Source organism: Moschus berezovskii, chromosome 1 (assembly GCF_049115385.1).
Source record: "Moschus berezovskii isolate FMDL1 chromosome 1, NW_MosBer_1.0, whole genome shotgun sequence".
NCBI lineage: Eukaryota > Metazoa > Chordata > Mammalia > Artiodactyla > Moschidae > Moschus > Moschus berezovskii.
This window is the reverse complement of record NC_142460.1, coordinates 28,760,573-28,783,350: the sequence shown is the minus strand read 5'-3', so window position 1 is coordinate 28,783,350 and position 22,778 is coordinate 28,760,573. Positions and strand designations below refer to the sequence as shown.

The 22,778-nt window shown below is 38.4% G+C and overlaps 1 protein-coding gene across 6 annotated transcripts in view; it reads right to left on the bottom strand.

The window, feature by feature from the left end:
• APP (amyloid beta precursor protein) overlaps window positions 1-22,778 on the bottom strand; it is a 305,975-nt gene that overhangs the window by 163,498 nt on the left and 119,699 nt on the right. For all 6 annotated transcript variants that reach the window (XM_055421750.2, XM_055421740.2, XM_055421746.2 and 3 more), the window contains exons 4-5: window positions 14,855-14,967; window positions 12,068-12,261 (exon numbers count right to left, since the gene is read on the bottom strand). In XM_055421750.2, the coding sequence (XP_055277725.2) occupies window positions 12,068-12,261; window positions 14,855-14,967 (307 nt within the window). The remainder of the gene's footprint in view (window positions 1-12,067; window positions 12,262-14,854; window positions 14,968-22,778) is intronic.

The following is a 22,778-nucleotide window of genomic DNA, read 5'->3' as shown; positions in this document are numbered from 1 at the left end:
CTAAGTGAAAAGAAGCCTAGACAGATAAAGACAAATACTGTATGATTTCAGAATCTGAAAAATATAGCAGGAAAAAGGAAGCAGACTCACAGATATAGGGAACAAACTAGTTGGTTACTAGGAGAGGAGCAAAGAGGGAGAGTCAATACTGGGCTGGGAGAGTGAGAGGCCAGACTAGTGGGCGTAAGATAGGCTCGCAGCTGCACTGCAGAACACAGAGAATATATCCAGTATTTTGTAATAACTGTATTCATTGCAAGGACTGATGCTGAAGTGGAAACTCCAATACTTCGGCCACCTGATGCAAAGAACTGACTCATTTGAAAAGACCCTGATGCTGGGAAAGACTGAAGGCAGGAGGAGAAGGGGACGACACAGGGTGAGATGGTTGGATGGCATCACCGACTCAATGGACATGGGTTTGAGTGAACTCCAGGAGTTGGTGATGGACAGGGAAGCCTGGTGGGCTGCAAAGAGGCTGCAAAGAGCCGGATACGACTGAGTGACTGAACTGAACTGTAGATGGACAGTAACCTTTAAAATTTGTATTAAAAATTTAAAAAATTAAATTTAAATATAAAAGACAATGGGAGTACAAAGTGGCCTTCCATGTCTCAGTGGTGTAAAATTCTCAGCACTGAATAATCCAATCATCCAAACAACTTTTACACATGAATCATCCCCCAGCACCTCTAATTTCAGCCATATCTGGTTACTGGGCAGCTTGCACCATCAGATCTGAGTGAGCACAGTGATCACTGCCAGATGTAGCGTGGGATGGCAGCAATCCAACACTGAACTTCAAAGGCATCTTCTCTTCCAACCATCACCTGCTTAGAAACCTAAACAAACCCCACTGGTTTGGCCACATATCTCTTAATCTGGTTAAGGCTATTAAAGTGTTTTGTTTTTCTTTTTGACATACATGCTATTCAAGCTCATTCAATCCAGAAATTCAGCATTTTTAATAAGACCTCAGAGCTGGCAGCCAATTCCCTCAAGAGAAAATGCTTCTCTCCCGTTCATCATTTTCAAATTAGTTCCCATATTTCAGTTCAAGGCTCAGTGATACAGTTACAGCCTCACAGTACTAGATGCTGCCAACCCAGCACCATGACACTTAGCTCTCAAAGCCACAAAGATCTAATTTGTTTTAGCAAATCTATTCTTTTGACTCATCCACCGGCAGAGTTTTAAGGCGGTAATGTATCAGTTGCATGATTCACATTGTGATCCTCCTCCAAAGTTTTTGGTTTTTTTCCCCCCTCTGAATATCTACTACCACTTTCTGAAAATGCAGGATAGAAAAGCAGCTGAAAGATTATATATTCAACAGATTTTAACTCTAGACATCCAGACAAGATATAAAGTCAAATGAAGCATCTCTCTTTCAGAACCAATTTTAAAGACTGAGAAAGTATTGATTCACTAACAGATACACAATCTCACAACAGCCTGAGATCATATAAGGCTACAACAACTTTCCAGGCTAACTGGAAGACAACACGGGCATAACTTCCTCCATGATTCAATGACAAGTTTTCACAAACCACAAATAACGTGTTTGTGCAATGAACCCTCCACACTACCATCTGGTGCTTATTTTCTGAGAAAATTTCTTGGAGCACACAGACCACAGTTAATTTGACTTTCAACTATACCTAGCACTGTGCCACCCACAAATCAGGCCTCAGTAAGAACTTCTTAAGCTGACTGCAATAGTCACCATGATCCAGATTTTATTCCTCATGTTGAGCATCAGTCATGTTGGTCTTTGCTTAATTTTCTGGGAAATGACTGGAAATGGGACGCACCCAGTGTTATTAGCAACCCTCTGCTTTTAGAACAAAAATGAGTCCCAACTCCCTACCAGGCCTGATAAATGGATTTAAAGAAATCTCTTTTAATGGTGCTCATGTAGAGGGTACAATAAAATGTTCCCAATGGTTGTGGCTATTACAAGGTATTTATTGGGTCACATGTTCTTGCAGGAAAGATAGAGCAAGACACCATGAAACCATATAACTATTATTTACACTAGAACTCCATCAACAGCTCAAATGAAGCCATGGACACAACTGTCCTCAATTCAAAGTAAGCTTATCATCATTATGTTTTATACTTTGACATGTTACCTTGAGTTGGGGCTACTGAACTATCATTTCCCCTTCATAAATAGTCAGGTTAACATGACGGGCTCAAAGGTTATATTATCAGATCCATCCCTATCTTATTTGATTCAAATAATGTGATCAAATCAATAACACCATTAAAATGGCCAGGATTTAGACCAAAGGGAGATGTAATTTCTATGTATATTTCTCTCTGTTCATAACAATCCCATTCTTTACCAAAAAAAGACATATCTCTGTGGAACAATTACACAGATATAAGAATAAGATGCCCTTCTTTCCTTTTAAAGAGAATTAGATTGAAGAGACCTCTACTAAGGTAGAAGTTGGGTCCATAAATTCTTTGTCCCTTCATTAATCACAACCCCCTGTCCCCGCAAACAAATAAATAAAAAGAACCTGAAGAGAAATAACCTGCCTTTTTTCTAGGCATGTGTCCCAATGTATACACACTTTTTCACATTTCCCATTGTATTAAACTAATCTAAAGCTTTAGAGTATCTTTGCCTGTAGAATCCCCATGGACAGAGGAGCCTGGCGGGCTAGCCCATGGGGTCACAAAAAGTCGGACATGACTGAGCCACTAAGCATGCAAAGCTTTAGACTATACCGCCACCCCCAACTTCCCTGACCAAAGGTTCACAACTAGGGCAGATTAAACAACATGGAATCAGCATACACTATACTATCAGTAAACATCAAAAATGTTTAACGTCTCTCACATATAAATCATTTAATCAAAATTATTCATTTTTCTGAAACACTTTTGATCAAAAGTGAATAAGTTAACCATTTTTAAAGTTATAATTTATATGTACTCTTAAGGTAGAATGAAGAAATTTAGCTGAAGGAGAAAAGTGCAGATTACTAATGACATTTTATTAATGTAGAACTAATAGCATGAAAATCAACAGAAGGGTTCTGGTGGATTTTACACTTGAAATACCTGTAATATTTACTTGGCAGAAGAAAAAAAATGTAAATTCTCAAGAAGAGATAAATCAGCACAAATCTGTTCCCAGTATAGGAAAAGCCCAAACAACATTCATTAAATCAGTCTACAAACAACTAACAGATATTAAAAAGCTGTGAACATTAGACAGGTTAATATATGCAAGGCATTCAGAACAGTGGTTTGCACATAGCAAGATTATGTAATATCTCTTACGATTATTACTACTTGTGTACAGACAAGGATATAAGAAGGCAACAAAATTTAGTCCATGCCCTCGTCACATTCATAGTCTGAAAACCTGACGATATAAGGAAGGTTCATGTTCTTAATAATGATCAAAATCCAATATTGGTGAGTATGCAATGATGAAATAAATTAACCTGCTGTCCAAACCTCACTATAAACGGGCATAAACATTTAAACAAATGTTGAGTGCTGTCAAAACATTCATATCTTTTAACCCCATTGTCCTATTTTTGGAAAACTATTTTAAAGCAATTATTACCTAATTTGGGAGGCAAATCTAGACTTATTCAAAAGCTTGACTTCTATAATGTAAAAAAAGAAGCAAAAAAAAAAAAATCTGATGATGATGACATAAGTGAACAAATCTTGAAGGAATATACATAATTGAAGAGATACATATGAAAATTACAAAATGTATTTTTAAAATATCTAGATGTTACTTAAAAATGAAACTTTTATATTTTAAAGATAACTAAATAAAAACAAAAATAAGAACAAGCAGAAACGCAGAACTTACAATAAAGTCAAATTACAGGTGCTTTTCTGAAAAATCACCATATTTTAAATATTTTCTAATTAGATACAAGGGAAAAATAACTTTAGTGGAGCTCATCTGCCAAGTCTCTAAATGCTCCAATATTTTGAACATGATCTTTTTGTTTTTTTGCAGAAAATATGCTAATATTTAGTACAGTCAAAATGAACAGTAGTGACACTAATAAAAGGAAAAAAATAAATGACATAACGATTAGATTTAATGAAGTAACTAGGTGCAAATAAGAAGCCTTAATCATCCATTGTTTGGGAATACTCTTTCAGCTCCCGATGCACTTAGCTTTGGAAGGTTTATTTTGATCTCAAACATTTCCATCCGCACAAAAGCTGTCTTCAAAAGGCAGACTCCTGGGGTGTTTGCTTTTCTGTCCACAGAAATGCTGTTTATAAATATTCTTATTGCCTCAGTATTTTTCTCCCCAATATTTCTGGCTTTAGAGATTTCTGATGCAATTTCACTTAATTCTTGCATATCTGGAATGATATTTGTTGGCAGTTTTTGTTTTAAAGCCCAATTAGCTTAACCTTGAGTTACCAATTATGTTGGTGTGTGTTTAACATGAATGCCAATTCAATTTAGCTCAAATATTTACCGAGTACCTGGCTTGTAGAAAATTAGGTCAAATATTTAATAAAAGTCACACAGGCCTCATAACAAATGCAATCTCTTGAATAAACAGGGTAGGCTATTAACCCTACCACTAGGGCCCACTGAACATAATTTTTACATTTTAAGTTTCCTTTTGAGCAGTTTCATCTACATCTAAGAGTCCATATTTCTGACTTTCACACTTTCTTACAATATTTTTTAAATGGAATGAAACTCATTCTATATTGTGATTACCACATCAATCAACTGGAGTTTTTTGATACCTAAGATTTTTTCTACAATCTTTCTATTTTTATCATCCCAGGAATTATTTCATCATTACTCATTAATTATTTCAACTGTGCTAAGAAGACCAAGTAATAAGAAAATAAAAGAATGAGGGAATTGCCTAGAAAGATGATGTAATAGAGGAATTATCAGAGTTTTATTACTTTGTTCCCCAAATATTGCATCATCTTTCAAGAAGCAATGAAAGAAGTCTAGGGACTTTCACTGCATGCAAGTGAAAATAAAAAATTCTCATTTTCCACACTGGCAAATAAGAGAGAATTGACAGGAGACATGTTACAATTATTAAACAAATCAGAAGATGACTGAAATGGACTGCATAAGCAAAACCTCAGACCATGACTCTTCAGATGATGATGGTCTAGATGAACTTTCTCAAGCTCAAGAACTGCAAAGTGAGCAATGCGTTTCTAAGAACAAAAAGAAAATATGCTGTTCTCATTCAGTTAGTCATTCTACAGGAAGGATGACATCATTCAGTATTTGGCAACAAAAACAAAACAAAATTGCTAAATTTGCTAAAAACATGTGGTAGTATTTTTTTCCTTCTTTATGATGTGTGTGCAACAATTTTTTATTATATTTATACAACAGAACTAGTTCAGCAGTAGACAAATACCAAATGCAAGAGTATCTTAGAAGTGACGAGAAGAACCAATATAAAATGTATAATAAAAGGATCGGATTAATGATGTTCATGGGTGTTTATAAATACAAACTTGAAAATATTTTCTAATTTATAAAATAGAAGATAGCACTGCTTTTTCTTCAACAAAATTATGAACTCTTAAATTGAAAAGTATTGATTTTTTAACAGTTATCAAGTGAAAATGCAGGTGCAACAAAATGACCAGAAGTACGAGGTCAGAACCGAGCAGGGATGGATTTGATCCTGGAATCAGTATTCGTAAGATGGTTATAGTTCGGGTTCACGCCTGGCAGCTGATTAGCTGCTACTTTTATTCAAAGGACAGTGCTCATTTCAGAAATCCTTACCTTCAAAACCAGGAAGAGATGAAATAAAAATCTAGCTTAGCTGTATTTAATTCAAATTAAGATATTTACTATATTAATTCTGACTAAAATTTCTAAATGAAGTTATTGATCGTCATCCTTTTAATTTTTGTGAATCATTTGTAAAATAATTTAAAAACAAAAATTATATTAATATAAAGGGCCCACTGTACCCAGAGAGTCACTGATGCAGGCCTGGCTTTTCCAGTGCAGTGCAGGGCGAGGCGATCACCAGAATGGATTCAGTGAACGTCATAAGGTGTATGTGTTCCCATGTGCACATACGTGCATGTTCATCACCCCCCCACCCCCACATAACCGAGGAAACCATCCTGAGCTACCAAATACAGCCCCAAAGAAGGACATGGTGAGTTCCAGGCACAAGCAGTCACTCATCTAGATCTATCATAATGGGTCTTTTTTCAGTCAAGAGGAAAAAAAAATCATCTAATTATCCAGGAAGTTATATGAGGTTGCCTGTCAGCACATTCTCACTAATGCCTGCAACTCTCAACATATGAAGCTATGTCTTTTGATTCTGTTTTGAAAAAAATGTAAGGAAATAGTCCTGAGAGGCAAAGGCTGTTATCAAAGAACTAGAGGGTCTTCCTTTAAGTTTTTTGCTCTACAAAATTCATCAACCTCTGTGAAGTATGCAGTTTCTAGTCAGATTCTGCTGTTGTAGATGGCAGCATCTCCAGGTCCTCACTCTCAAGGTTAGACTGGATATGTGACTGGTCTTACATGTTAGTTTTTCAGGGGAATTTTCCCATGGAAAAATTCTTACCCAAGGAGGCTGGAGTCTATACACTATTAACATAAGTAAGCTGCATTACTGATCACATAACTAGGTATTCTGAGGTCGCCTGAGAACTCAGTCATTATGTGCTAAGTCGCTTCAGTTGGGTCCCACTCTTTGTGACCCCATGGACTGTAGCCACCAGGCTCCTCTGTCCATGGGATTCTCCAGGCAAGAACACTGGAGTGGGACGCCGAGCCCTCTTTCAGGGGATCTTGCCGACCCTGGGATCGAACCCCAGTCTCTTGCGTCTCCTGCACTGGCAGGTGACTTCTTCACCACTTGGGAAACTCTAAACAGCAGAGAAATAAACACAAGTTACTTACAGATAAATTTGGGGAACAGTAACTGATTTGTTTCTACTCAGTCCTTGAAAAGACTTGGCTCTTTTCAAATGAGGTCATAAAACAGAGCTCATCCCACAAAGAATGTTTCTCTAAATGCCTCATTAGCAATAGGATACCACTCATCTTCCAAAATAAATCTCACTACCTACCAATCAGTAAAGTGCATTAAGCTGCGGATCAAATTTTATTCTGGAGGAGCAGAGTTCCTTTCTCTTTTTCCCTTTTCAAGAACTGTCGTATGGTGTCTCCTAAGGACTTGTCAAGCAGGATGTGTGAAATTCGTATTGTGACTTGTTCTGGAACCAGGCAGCAACCAGCTGGCAGGCCCCCAGCTTGTGTGGGGGTCAGTGATGTAATATCTCTCTCGTTTTGCCCACTAACTTTGCCAGAAGAGAATGAAGGCATACGTACCTGCAGGGCTCACAGAGAAACATGTTCAAAAATGAAGTGGTGCAAGTGACCTGATATCTTAATTCTACTAGGTTCTATCCAATTCTTTTTTTCTTTTTCTAGTTCCAATTTGTCTTTTTCTTTCTTTTTTAAAATATTTTATTTTGAAAAGTGAAATATAGTTGATTTACAATGTTTCATTAGTTTCTAGTGTACAGCAAAGTAATGCAATTATAAATATATATATTTTTTTCTGTATTCTTTTTCATTATAGGTATTGAATATCCTATAATGATATACTGAATATCACAAGATATTGAATATCATTCCCTGTGCTATACAGTAGGACCTTGTTGTTTGTCTATTTTATATACAGTTGTTTGTATCTGCTAATCCCAAATTCCTTGTTTATCCCTCTCTCCCCCCTTTACCTTTGGTAGTCACTGGTTTGTTTCTGTTTTGTAAATAAGTTTATTTGTAACATATTTTAGATTCCGCATATGAGTGATATCCTATATGTCTTTAATTTCACTTATTATGATAATCTCTGGGTCCATCTATGTTCTGCAAATGGCATCATTTCATTCTTTCTTAATAAATGAGTAATATTCCACTGGGGGCTTTCCTGGTGGCTCAGATGATAAAGAATCCACCTGCAGTGCAGGAGATCTGAGTTCAATCCCTGGGTTGGAAAGATCCCCTGGAGGTGGGCATGGCAACCCACTCCAGTATTCTTGCATGGAGAACCCCCATGGACAGAGGAGCCTGGTGGGCTACAGTACATGAGGTTGCAAAGAGTAGAACATGATTCAGTAACTAAGCACACAATACTCCACTGTGTGTGTGTGTGTGTGGAGGAGGGCATGGCAGCACACTCCAGTATTGACAGAGAAGCCTGGTGTCCATAGGGTTGTAAAGAATCAGACATGACTTAGTGACTTAGCACAGCACATATCTACAAACACACACACACACCCCATCATCTTTATCCATTCATCTGTCGATAGACAGTTTACTTCCATGTCTTGGCTACTGTAAATAGTGAGCACTGCTGGAGTTCATGCATCTTTCTGAATCAGACCTTTCTCCAGATATGTGCCTAGGAATAGGATTGCTGGGTCATATGGTACATGCTAAGTCGCTTCAGTCGTGTTCAACTCTTGTGCAACCCTATGGACCATAGCCCGCCAGCCTCCTCTCTCCATGGGATTGTCCAGGCAAGAATACTGGGGTGGGTTGCCATGCCCTTCTCCATGGGATCTTCCTGACCCAGTGATTGAACCCAGGTCTCTTATGTCTCCTGCATTGGAAGGTGGGTTCTTCACCACTAGTGCCACCTGGGAAGGACCAGTCAGTTATACATGGACATATATTCACTCCTTTTCAGATTCTTATTCCATATAGGTCAATACCAAGTATAGAGTCCAGTGAGATTTCTTTCATGATTTTGTAAAAATCATCAACCACATTGTTTACACTCATAGGGTTTCTTTCCAGTATGTCTCCTTTCATGAACTTTAACGGATTAACGAATACTTTCTCACACTCCTTACTTTTACAAGGTCAATCTCTAGTGTGTGTTACCATGTGGGCATGGTTTCTATTTTCAGTTTTTAAAGGAACTTCCATACTGTTTTCCATACTGGCTGCACCAATTTACATTCCCACCAACAGAAGAAGGATTTGCTTTTAATCATGTCTCCTCGAGCATTTATTACTTGTAGCCTTTTTAATGATGTTAGGTCATCAAATAGTGATGATTAGGTGTATCCAATAACATTAATATCCCAGCTGATGTTACAGCATGAATAAGAAATGGAATTAACTGGTGGGATTCAACATCAACCTTAGAAAGCTCAGAAGCAGTTAAAGGGAGAAGTTAATTTTCCCCATATAGGGAGGACTGATGAAAATATCTTTACAAAATGTTAAGGGTATCAATAAATCCAGGACATTCAAAGGAATATGTAAAAATCCTACCCCCTGGGTCCATCCTGGCCAGAAAGAACCAAAAAAAAGAAGAAGATAATGAATTGAAAGTCTGAATTAGGGAGATGACTGTTATAAAGTAAGGGTGAAATCCCTAGGACCAGATTAGTATTTTAGAAGCTCAGAATTAGAGAAGCTCATATTTAGAGAGTAATGTCAAACCTGGAAACCCTGTGGGTACAGCATTTCTTAGTGATGACAGGGTTCAAGGTATAACTGTTGTAGACAGCAGAATGGCATATAAATGCAGGGGATCAGGAAAGATCCAGGTAACATTTCAACTGAATGTCAGCTTGGATGGTGCTATTACAGAAAGCTGAAATAGGTAAGCTGACCACATGATCTACTTCTGTCTGAGTCCTTCAGTTACGACTGTGGTCCTGGTGTCAAAGCTAGTTTAATACACTCTATAGTTGCTCCAGTAAGAGATAATGCAATAAATTAATAGTATGCTAGTGTTCTGTAGTTTGGTGACTGTAACAAAGAAGACACAAAGTAGTATCATACCAGAGGGATGGGTATCGAAGTAGGTATAGTTACCTACTCTGACACAGGTAAATAATAGATAATGAGAGACTCATAAGAAATAAATGAGAGACTCGAGGCCAGAAGGGGAAGCCCTGTGGATCTCTTTCCAGGACAAGTGAGATGGGATGTAGGTAAAGAACGGGCCACTGAAGAGGGTTTCATAAGATAATGATGTTAGTAATGCTTTCAATCAGTTAGTAAGTCAGAAGGAGGGTAGGAGGGAAAGATCAAGATACCTTGAAATCTATTCCCAGTACACAGTAGGTTTTATAAGACGTAAAAAAACTTTGTTAAATGTGCAAGAGAGCCTGGCAAAAGTCTGTCACTCTCAGGAAAAGCACAAATACCCACTTTTAATTACAAAAAGTCCCTCGTGTATGAATGATCATGAATGGCGGGTCAACAGCCTTGATACAGGGTTACAAGTACACAGCCGGCTCCATATGATTTTAAGAGCAGCCATGGAGCTGCCTTGGTTTATTCACCATCGTCTGGGTTGTTTACTAAGTACGGATTCAGTTCAGTAATGAGAAGTGGTCAGGCATCCAACAAACCAGGAGAAAAGGAAATGGCTGAACAACCCCAAATTTCCGTTTTTAATACTGACTGCACTGGCATTGGTAAGAGCCCTCACGACAACTTTTTTACGAATTCACCCTTAAGCCTTCAAACCCATATATGACTGAGGAAGAATATGAAAAAGCCATCAGTAAGAACTAAGCAACTCCAACTTTTAGACAAAGTAGCAATTAAACCCAAACCAATGGACACTTCTATACCTGACACATGGAACATGAGGCAGGAGACCAACCATGGCCTAGAATGCAATGCTCAGAAGCTTTCCCACTGACAAACCCTGTTCTCACTGATGTTTCCTGCCCTGGGAGAAGGAGTTCATACTATTTAACTTCCATCTCTTAGAAACATAAGGAAATAATGTGGGAGAAGGAGTTCATACTATTTAACTTCCATCTCTTAGAAACATAAGGAAATAATGTAAGCATACAGCTCACTTTTCCTTTATTTCTTTCTCCTGTGGTTTAGAATTTGCTTGTTCTGCTACACTGAACTCAATTTTTCTAAATCATGTAGGAGAGGGAACACAAGAAAGCTTAACTAACAAGAAGAGAGTTATGGTAACAATGGGTAAGACACCAAAGAGAAGCCTGCATTATTAACTGATAAATATGACAATTAGAGATCCTCAGTGTACATAGATTCTTATGTATCTGTAAAATAGATACGTATTTTTGTAAAACTATTTTAAAACAACAAAATTTTGTAAAGCAATTATCCTTCAATCAAAAAAAAAACTTTAAAAATTCTAAAACATATTATTAAAAAACCTATGCTTAATTACATAAAAGTCAGAAAACTTTACATTAATTACTATAAGCCCTACAAGTCATATTTAATATTCTACTTGGAAATTTGTAACATTTGGGAACATCTTAGAAAATACTGAGGGAAAAAGTGAAGTGTTACATCATCATCACCTTTGGGGATGTGACTGAACCAGATGGCCTTTCTTACCCAAAGATTCAGATTTTTGTAATTTTATGATCTGAATACAAATGATGCCTTCAATTAAAAATAAGAATCTACAAATTATGGGATTTAGATTCCAAAGAAAATGAGGTAAAAATATATTTATTAATGATCACAGAAACCAAAGTCAGTTAAAGAATTTTAGCAAACATTTATGATTGCCTCTGACCTCATTTATAAAGGATAAGATGACAAAGGCAAAAAACCCCACAAAAACAAAAACCCACACAAACAGAAACAAAATCCTTCTTAACAAAAATTCAGATTTAGCCAATGACTGATGAAATAATCCCCAAATCCCCTCCCCAAATTTCTAAACTACAGACTAAAACAGAAGACCATGTCATTCACCCAGAACTCAAGTCTCTGCAGAACTACCAGTGACCTATTATAATACCAGTGGAATTTTGATCCCAACTCATGAGGTTAAAATAAAATAGTTACAATTAATTCAGTGATGGCTGAGTAATTATACTAAAATTAAACGGTAGGCTATAACCAGAACAGAACTTCAGGGTTATACTTTATTCCATAAAAGCAAACTTTGACGGGAGTGGGAGAGATCACATAAATAAGAAATAGAAAGACATACATTTATAGAAGAAACAAAGCTTCATGTTAGATGTTCTGGCATCTAGGAGAGAGGGAACACAAAGGCCTCCTTACCTCCCATCTGCATAGTCCGTGTCTGCTCCACCCCACCAGACGTCTGAGTCATCCTCCTCTGCATCTGCTGAGTCAACATTGTCACTTTCCTCGGCCAGTGGGCAACATACGAATTCCACACCTCTGAACTTGTCAATTCCACAGGGCAGCAACATGCCATAGTCATGCAAGTTGGTACTCTTCTCACTACACGTCTACAAAAAGGTAAGGAGAAAACAACAAGTACTGGAGTAGGTGTGCTGCATTTTACGAGAAAATCCAGTTACAGCAAGACAGAGGACCAGCATATCGAGGCCAATTTTACAGAGGAAAGAATCATTTGCTTTTTGAGTGGATTTGCAGTAGTTTCTTTTGCACAAGCTACTTTAGTACCCTTAATTTTTAACTTTGATACTTATTTAATAGAGATAGGTTGCTATGGGGCTTCTCCTCTGGAGAAGGGAAAGGTTACCCACTTTAGTTTTCTTGCCTGGAGAATCCTACGAACAGAGGAGCCTGGTGGAGTACAGTCCATAGGGCCGCAAATGACTTAGAGACTAAACAACAACATCTTGTTATACTATAGAAACGAATAAAAAACTATAGGAGTAGAAACAAATTGGGAGCTAAGACGTAGAAGAAGCCTCCACAGTGAACAGTGATCAGAAAATCAATTGTTTCCAGCCTCATTAGCATATCAGGAAGTAGGGATGGTTCCACATATATATCCCCCCAACTCACTTCCACTTCCTTTATGGATGGAAGCTACTCTCACTTGGATCTATCTCATTCTAGAAACTGTAACTCTCTTGGCTCACTTCCAAAGTAACAGTCTTGGGAAAAGAAGAAATTATCCTTTGCTACCAATCAGAACTTAAAGTCATTAGAGATTTCTCCTTCAAATCCTTTTGCTTTCCTGGGATTTGTTAAATTCCCACAAATCAAAATTAACATAAAGCTTTGAAAGCACCCAGTGGTGACAGAGGAAAGATTAATAATTCAACACACATAAGTAAACAAGGAAATTTTACAGAGTATACTTTGACCTCATAGGAATTAGACTTATTTTGTTTCTCAGTATCAAAACAATTTTTTCAACTCAAGAAGAAATGAAAAATGAGGTAGTCAGATGGGTGTCTGTGTGTGCTGAGCTGCTATCTGATTCTTTACAACACCATGGACTATAGCCCGCCAGGCTCCTCTGTCCATGGAATTTTCCAGGCAAGAATACTGGAGAGGGTTGCCATTTCCTACTTCCAGGGGATCTTCCTGACCCAGGGATCGAACCCACACCTCCTGCATTGGCAGACTGATTCTTTACCACTGAGCCAGACACCTGGGAAGCCCAATCAGATGGGTTCAGTTCAGTTCAGTTGCTCAGTCGTGTCCGACTCTTTGCGACCCCATGAATCACAGCACTCCAGGCCTCCCTGTCCATCACCAACTCCCAGAGTTCACTCAAACTCATGTCCATCAAGTCGGTGATGCCATCCAGCCATCTCACTCTCTGTCGTCCCCTTCTCCTCCCGCCCCCAATCTTTCCCAGCATCAGAGACTTTTCCAGTGAGTCAACTCTTCGTCTGAGGTGGCCAAAGTATTGGAGTTTCAGCTTTAGCATCAGTGCCTCCAATGGACTTTAAATCATCTAGGTTGTTTTCTTAATATCAATTAGCTCTGAAACATTTTTATATAAAGACAATGCTGCTTAGAACATATTACTTTATAAAAGGCAAATTAATGCTGAATCTTAAGTGGTGTTTTTTGCCTAACAGTTTTAAGGCTATGATGCAATTGCTAAATGGAGCTAGATCAGGGTTTCTCAACCTCAGTACCATTGACATTTTGGGCCAGATCATTCTAGAGGGCAAGGGACACTTGTCCTGTTCACTGAAGAATGCTTAGCAGAACATTCTGGCCCCTGGCCACCAAATGCCAGTGGTATCACCCCTTGTCACAAAAAAACTGTGACAACCAATAATATCTCCAGACATTGGTTTGTGTCCTTGAGAAGGGATGTAGAGCAAAACTGACCTCATTTGAGAACCACTGAACTAAATCAAGGAACCTAATTCTGGGAGACTGATTTCATTACAAAGAAAAAAAATTATACAAATTTATCAGAAAAACTTTATAATATATTAAAGGGACAAAGCAGTGTTAAAGGCAATAATATCAGAAAGTGACATTTTATGCTAACTGCTTTATGTCTTATTGGTTTTGCTAAAAGCAGGGCGTTAGCAAAAGTCAGAACTGGTGCCATAGACTTACTCCCTATGGAGAAATGATGGTGGCAGCGTGGCACACTGAACACAAAATTAATTGCAAAACTCAGATCTAACTGCAACTTTCATGCCAGTACAGGACAAGTTACTTCCTCCTCTACCACTGTATTCCCCAATGGATAACAGAGAAAAAAGTTAAAGTATAAAAACTTGGCACATGCCAAACAAAAACAAGACATAAATTACAAAAATTTTTAAAAAGGTATGTTTTAAGGTGTATAGAGAGTATAAACTTATAGTTTCTAATTTATAAAACATGACATAGCATAACAAATCTAACTAAACATAAAATACTCATGGGTAGCTTTTTAAAATAATAATAATAACTTACTGATCAACACAGCTGTTGTCTCAAGATATCCTCTTAAAATATTCATGAAGATTTTTATTTTTAACAGTAATAATTTAAAAAAAACCCACATATATCAACAGACAGCTGTTGCCTCCAAACATCCCCTACAGTGTCACTGTGCATCATCCGTAGGAAACTGTCACTTGACAAGGAGGAAGAAGAAAGGGCTGGTACCTCTTTGGCCACAGTGTGCCAGTGAAGGTGGGTTTCACAGACATCCATTCTCTCCTGGTGTAAGAATTTGCACTTGTCGGGAACGAGGAGGGCATCGCTCACAAACTCACCAACTGCAAACAAAGAAAACAGCTTCACGTCATTCCGTCTGCATCCCAGGGATCTTATCCCAATGATGGTATCAAGGAAAGACAGGCTAAAAGAACTTCAGAGAAGTTACACTGCTTTTAGAATGATGACGTACTCAAACCAGGAAGGAGAAGTATCTTTAGAATTTTGAGTCCTGCTTCCGTAAACAGCCAAGTTCCTTGTCACATTACCTTGATGGTTAAATACTTTCTATGTGTTTAAAGTGAAATTTTAATTTATTGAACATGAATCTCTGTGAATTAATCATACAAAAACCTGCCTCTTAATTGAAACTAAGGGTTGCAAAATTACAGATTGATTTCGCCAAAGTGATCATTTGAGAACAATCAAAATAAATAATTGTCCATCCCTCTTTCTTGGACATATTAATCTGAAACTAACAGAAAAGTTAGCATTTTTCGACTTTCTAAATAAAATCTATATTACACATATGTGTATTGTATGTTTATATACATAATACTGGAGAAGGAAATGGCAACCTACTCCAGTGTTCTTGCCTGGGAAATTCCATGGACAGAAGAGCCTGGCGGGCTACCGTAGTTCATGGGATCGCAAAGAGTTGGACACGACTTGAGGACTAAAAGAACAAACAGCATACATAATACGTTTGTGACCCCATGAACTGTAGCCCGCCAGGCTCCTCTGTCCATGGGATTCTCCAGGCAAGAACACTGGAGTGGGCTGCCATGCCCTCTTCCAGGGGCTCTTCCCCACCCGGGAATGAACCCAAATCTCTTACATCTTCTGCATTGGCAAGTGGGTTCTTTACCACTAGTGCCACCTGGGAAGCCCACATACAGATAGTTTTCACAGAGTTTAATTCAATTAAATCATGAAAACTGTTCCTTAGACTTTTGCTATAGTTTTCTTTTTTAATTGTATATCATGCAAATTATTTTAGTAATGCTGGTTCAGGTATAAAATTACCTGAAGTCCTATAAGAATTCACATTCTCATAAGTACTTTAAGTTGGATAATTACAACATAATGTGTAAGCTGCGGGCTTAATTTTTATTTGTTTTGTTCACTACAGTATCCCCAATTTCAATATAGATTCTGCACACAGTAGGCAATAAATGTCTTGATGAATGAAGAAATTAAATGCTATAATAGAGATAAAGTGATGGATCAACATAGTGAACACATCTTCTTGGGGACACTGGGGATGATCTCAAAGTAGAAATAACAGTAGAAATGAGTCTAATGGATGAACAGGAATGGGCCACGTAGGAATGAACGCAACATTAAGACACTATCTATCTTGTTTAACATTCTACTCCCAATCCATAGTCTACTTCTAGCAAACATGACCTTACTGGATGCATGGATGGATGTATGGATGGATAGCTGAATGGACACATGGCAAAAGGCAACCTTCAGTGCAAAGAAAGAAAAAAGGACAAAGCATATCTGTAGAAGAGGCAGAAGTCCACTATAGCTGGAACATAAGGTAGGTGGGGAAAAATGTCCAGAAATAAATAAAAGACTGGAGAAATATGGTGGACTCTAGTTTTAGAGTCTAAGGTTTTAAATCATTTTGGATGCAACACAGGCTGCAGGACATTTTAAACAGTAATGACATGCTTGTTTGATTCCCAGATAAACTCTTTAATCAAGTGAAAGATGGACTACTGTCATAAGATGATGAGCAATCACGGAGGCCACCGAGTAAGGTACCACGATCCTTCAAGCAAGACATGCAAGAACAGGTTAAAGCCAACAACTACAAACAAGCAAGGAATACAAGCTGTCCACACATCAGCAAAGACAAGAACCATTGTTTCACTTTCATAGTATGTTACATGAAATATTCTGAAATGATACATATTGAGATAAAGGTTCTAAGAAGGGGGAAAAAAGCAACTTTTCAAACGCTTTCAACAAAAGGATTCCTTAAAACTATCTTTCTAAAAATGCATTTAAATTTCAGTCTGTCTCTAGTTCAAACATGCACGATTCCTCATGAAATTTAAGTATTTATTTTAATAAATAATACTTAGGTAAAAGTCTAAGCAAATCACAGGGGATAAAGAGCCTTATCATTCCTCGAATCTCTGAAACAATTGATCGCGTCCACAGCATTGCATTGTGGGTCCCAGAGAATGCGAGAATTATGAGACACGGTGCCCCCAAGGGCTCCATGTGGGTGGTACTTGGTGAGGAAGGAAACTTTGAGTCCATGGAATGGCTGCCTTTCCACATGCATCACTGCAATCCAGCTCCACGACAGCTGTGTGATGGATCTCTAGAGTGGGACACAAATGAGTGACTAACACTTTCCCAGAAACACATGTAACGCCACCTACCTTGAGAAGGCTATAACCAAGCCCCAGAGACAAACATCAAGATACAAATTATAAGGAAAGAAATGACATAATAATGCAAATGATGTCATATTTTTCTTTTGCTTTTACACAGAATACTTTAAAACAAAACAACAAATAAAACAGACCAAAAAAAAGATGATTTGGGAGAATGGAAAACAAAAATAACCTCATCAAAAACCAACACATCTTTCTCCAAGTGGACTCTTCATGGTTTCTCAGGGCAGGCAATCAAACACAGCAAGAATACTTTATACCCGAGGCATCCCATTTTCAAGGCCACAGGAGGCCAGAACTGACAGGGGCCTGGAACTGTCTGCCTGATTTACCAGCTCTGAACTGTCAAGATATACTACCATACATATCTGGGCTTCCCTGGTGGCTCAGGTGATAAAGAATTTGCCTGTAATGCAAGAGACCAGGTTCAATTCCTGGGTTGGGAAGATCCCCTGGAGAAGGGAATGGCTATCCAACTCCAGTATTCTTGCCTGGGAAATACCATGGACAGAGGAGGCTTGCAGGTTATAGTCCATGGGGTTGCAAACAATTGGACACGACTGAGTGACTCAGTGGACATGGGTTTGGGTGGACTCCGGGAGTTGGTGACAGACAGGGAGGCCTGGCGTGCTGCGGTTCATGGGGTCGCGAAGAGTCGGACACAACTGAGTGACTTAACTGAACTGAGCAACTAACACACACACACACACAGACACACATACACAAACACACACACACTGCCATATTTACAAACATCAGAAATACTAAGCAATATTCTTCTATTTTTTTTACAAGTGGTTATCTGGGATGATTCAATGCCTAGGCCAAAGCTATTAAATCAGTTCATGAGACAATCAGGAGAAGATATCGGATACTCTCAACTTTGTCCTGAAATAGTTCTTGGGGCATAAACTGGATAACAGCTGCCAAACAACAAAGTGTCTTTTCTTACTTGACCTGAGGCCAATCTGCTAAGGAGTAGATTTTAATGCAAAGTGAAAGTCACTGAAAGATATTTACCTCGGTAAAATCTAGTGTTCATCAAAAGGACATGTGTGGCATTAATTTAATAAAAGGATATTTGATTTGTAATTTTTATTTGGAAAATGACATTTCATTTCACTGTGTGAAGATGCCCCTAGGTTTCTAATATTGCACATAGCCAAGAATGTATGTCCCTCAAATGAGATTGCTTTTTCAAAGGATTAATACTGGTTATTTACTAGGCCCTTGGGACCAATGGCAAAATAGAAAACTCATTGTACTCTAACATTAAAATAAAATTCATCAAAGACTGGATTTTACAATCTTGTTTATATTACTTTCAAAACTGATGGCACATACTAGAATGTTACACACTGAAAATGTTAAAGCAATTAAACCACAAAAATCTGTTAAAATTTCTTTAATAAGGAATGAAAGAGAGGTGGTATTCTCAGAATCTGGTTTAGTTTAATATGTTACCTTTTCTCTCTTTTTAATTCTAAAAACATTATTCTTAAAAATCTAGGATACCAAAAAAATAACAAAACCCCTGACTATGATGCAACAGGGGATATATGAAACTCTCTGTAGTGGTCACTAAGTTTGGCTGAGAATGTAAAATTGCTCTAAGAAATAGCTTTTTATTTAAAAAAAAAAAAAAATCTGATAGTATATTCCCGGAGTTTCCACACAGAATCATGCACACTTATATTTATTTATCTTTTGCATTTTATTTATATATGTTTTTAAATTGGAGAATAGCCACTTGATAATCTTGTGTTACTTTCTACTGCATAACAATGTGTATTAGCTCTGTGTGTACATATATCCCCTCCCTCATGAGTCTTCCTCCTACTGCTCCCGACACCCTCCACCTCCATCCCACACCTCGAACACTAAGCTGAGTTCCCTGTGTTATACAACAGCTACCATTTATTTGCTGCTGTTCAGTCGCTAAGCCATATCTGACTTTTTGTGGCCCCAGGGAGCCTGCAAGGCTCCTCTGTCCATGGCATTTCCCAGGCAAGAATACTGGAGTGGGTAGACATTTCCCTCTCCAGGGATCACTTCCTGAACCAGGGATTGAATTGGGTCTCCTGCACTGGCAGGCAGATTCTTTACCACTTACTCACCCGGGAAGCCCATCTGTTTAATACACAGTACTTCTAATTTTAAAACAAAATCTCTGCTTATTTGGTTTGATCCTCAGGTTAAAAAAAACGAACAGAATCCAAGTGAAAGAGACCACAATAAATTAAGTATTCTAATGAGAAATCATCTTTCTGCTAATGTTGAATTTTAGGAACTTGGCATCATTCAATCCTAGCAGTTTCCCCTGGTTGCTCAGTTGTGAAGAATTCACCTGCCAACGCAGGAGACATGGGTTCGATCCTTGGGTCAGGAAGATTCCTTGGAGAAGGAAATGGCAACCCATTCCAATATTATTGCCTGGGAAATCCCATGGACAGAGGAGCCTGGCAAGCTACAGTTCATAGAGTTGCAAAAAGAGTCAGAGAGGAATCAGTGACTAAACAACAAAAACAGTCCCATTAGTTAAATTCAATATACAACTGTGCATATTTACTGGTAATCACACAACCTGGTTTCTTGTTTTAAACATTTACAATTTATATTACACACACTCCAGTTGAAAAGGAATTTTCACAGCTAAGGAATAAGATCTCTGCTTGGTTTCTTAGCTAAAAAGTCTTGGCAAGGTAAATAACAGCACCAAATTCATTTGGGACTCTGCAGGCATCGATCCACTGGCTCTCACGTGGTCTTTGAGAGGACTGTCTTATTCAAATTACCTCATTTTGCAGATGAGAGGAAAAGAACCCAGGTCAAGTGGCTTGCCCACAGTGCCAGCTGGCAGTGCAACTGGCCTGAAAATCTGGACCTCTGGACTCCAATCCAAGTGTGGTTACTCAACTCACTGTTTTTTAAAGTCTGGTCAAACTGGGTTACTTGGCCAATTCTCTTTGGCTTTTATAAAAGTGGATTCACTTTTAGACTATAAAATAATGTTGTGATCTACAATGTGGTCAATGGAACAATAAAACCAGACTTAAATTAGCTAGCAAGTCATATAAAACAGTTAAAAATGCATTCCACTGCACAGAACGGAAAGCATGGTAAACACAAAAGAGAATGCATGACAAACAGCAGCATAAAGTCATGATAGAATTCTCTCTCCCATAGGTCTCATATTAAGGCTGAAGCTGCTGCAGATGTTCCATGATGCTCTCAGAGACTAAGCTATTCCTGTATTTCTGCACTAGGGCTTCCCTGGTGGATCAGCGATAAAGAATCCACCTGCAATGCAGGAGACATATAGGTTCCATCCCTGGGTTAGGAAGATCCCCTGGAGAAGGACATGGAAACCCACTCAGTATTCTTGGCTGGAAAATTTCACGGACAGAGAAGCCTGGCGGGCTACAGTCCACTGGGTTGCAAAAGAGCTGGAGATGACTGAGTGACTCAACAACATCTTTCTGTTCTGCACTGCCAGCCTTTGTGGGTTGGCTTTTCTCATCATGCTTTGTGATCACGAAATAGCCACAGAATACTGAGAGTTCATATCCAAGTTCCAGGCAGGAACAGGTCAAAGGATAAAGGTTTTCTGTTTGTTTTTTTCCCTGTTGAAGCTTTGTTGTTTCACTGGGAGGAACATCCACCCAGTATCCACATCTCATCCGCCAGAGCTATGTCATCTGGCCACATTGAACTGCAAGGGAATTTGCAAACAATAATTTTGGTCGAGCATGCTGTCTCCACGAATGAGGAAAATCTGGAATTCTTTTTGAAAGGAAGACTTAGGACTGAATATTAATCAGGCAAATACAGAGTCTCCCACAATATGAAATTTGAAGACAGGAATGTATTTTTCAGTTTCTTTATGTTCCTTTACAAAAGACAGATGATTCCAGGAAGACGAGAGAGAGTAAAAGTACTACAACTAAAACCAAAGGGGCTGAGAATCCCGGCACAGGCAGAAAAGATGGGGAAGGGTGTTAGAGCAAAGAGCAGAGTTTCTCAAAACCGAGTCTCCTAAATTTTTGAGTAGGAGCGGGACTGAACAGACTGTGTAAAAGTTTCCAGAGCCACACGTACATTCTTCAAGACAGACAATTCAAATGAATAAGCTGTGTTTCTACGAATTCACAAAGATTAAATTGGTGTTGGCCAGAAACATTTCAGGTCTTTGGATTTCTGCCCAAGGTGTAACCTCCCTTCCTTGTCTCTAAAGAGTTAAAGGAAAGGATGAGGGAGAATTCTAGCAATGGGATTCCTGAAAATTCGCAAAGCCTCAGATAAGAAAGATAAGAAAAAGTAAAAAGAAGTGAAAAGTACAAGTTTCTCCTAAAGCCTTTCTCTGACTTTTCAAGTGAATGGAGTCAGGTCTCGCTTACATTCACAAATGGCAGGTTGAGTGTAAGAGAGGAACAGTGTTTGACCCAGGTTCTGAATAACAATGGTCTCATAAGCAGGAAAGCTTCCCAGGCGGCACTATGGTAAACAATCAGCCTGCCAATAAAAGGGACACAGGAGAGGCAGGTTTGATCCCTGGGTCAGGAAGATCCCCTGGAGGAGGAAATGGCAACCCACCCCAGTATTCTTGCCTGGAAAATCCTATACAGTCCATGGGATCGCAACGAGTCAGACACGACTGAGTAACTTGAGCATGCAGGATGATGAAAAGAGTGCAGAGGACATAGGTTAAAAAGACAGGAACAAAACAAACATTTGTTAGCGATTTTGCAGCTTTTTAAAAACCTCACAAAGGCATGAATTAATTCTGGTACTGCTCAGCAAGAGTACAATTGAAGAACTGTGTAAATAAAAGGTGGATGGTAGGACGAGGCTTGCCCCTGTCAGTGAAATTTATAGATAAGCCAGGGGAGGAGCTAGAAAGATCCATGAAGTAACAGATCAGAGTTGGAGCCATAAGGATGAAGGCATATTTAGCTTAATAACGATACAGATAGTTAGTTACAGAAATATTCATACAAGCTGGACTACACAAATATAATGCCTCACTGTGAGAGGCACCTAAAAGCAAATGTTCTAGCAGCAATGAGCACACCCAGTGCCCAGGTCTCTATTTTTATTTTTTTAAATATTATTCTTCAATAAAAGGAACTAGAGTCTCTTGGAGAAATAGAGGATTCTAGGATTGGAGCCTAAAACATATGAGTCTGGAGCATCACAATAAAAGAGGGTATTTCAAAATAAGCACAGGAGCCAAATGAATGAGCTCCCAAAGGCCAAAATTGGAACAACTTGAGCAATTACGTGTGTGTATACATATAATTAATAAAGCAGTATTAGATTATAACACAAAATATAAAATGTCCATGAGTTACTAAAACCGAATAAATAAATGGGTGGTAAGAGGGAAACCTGTGCAGAGTTTGAAATCACCTACACCCTCAGGAAGTGAAGCAAACTTCTCTATCCCTTACTTG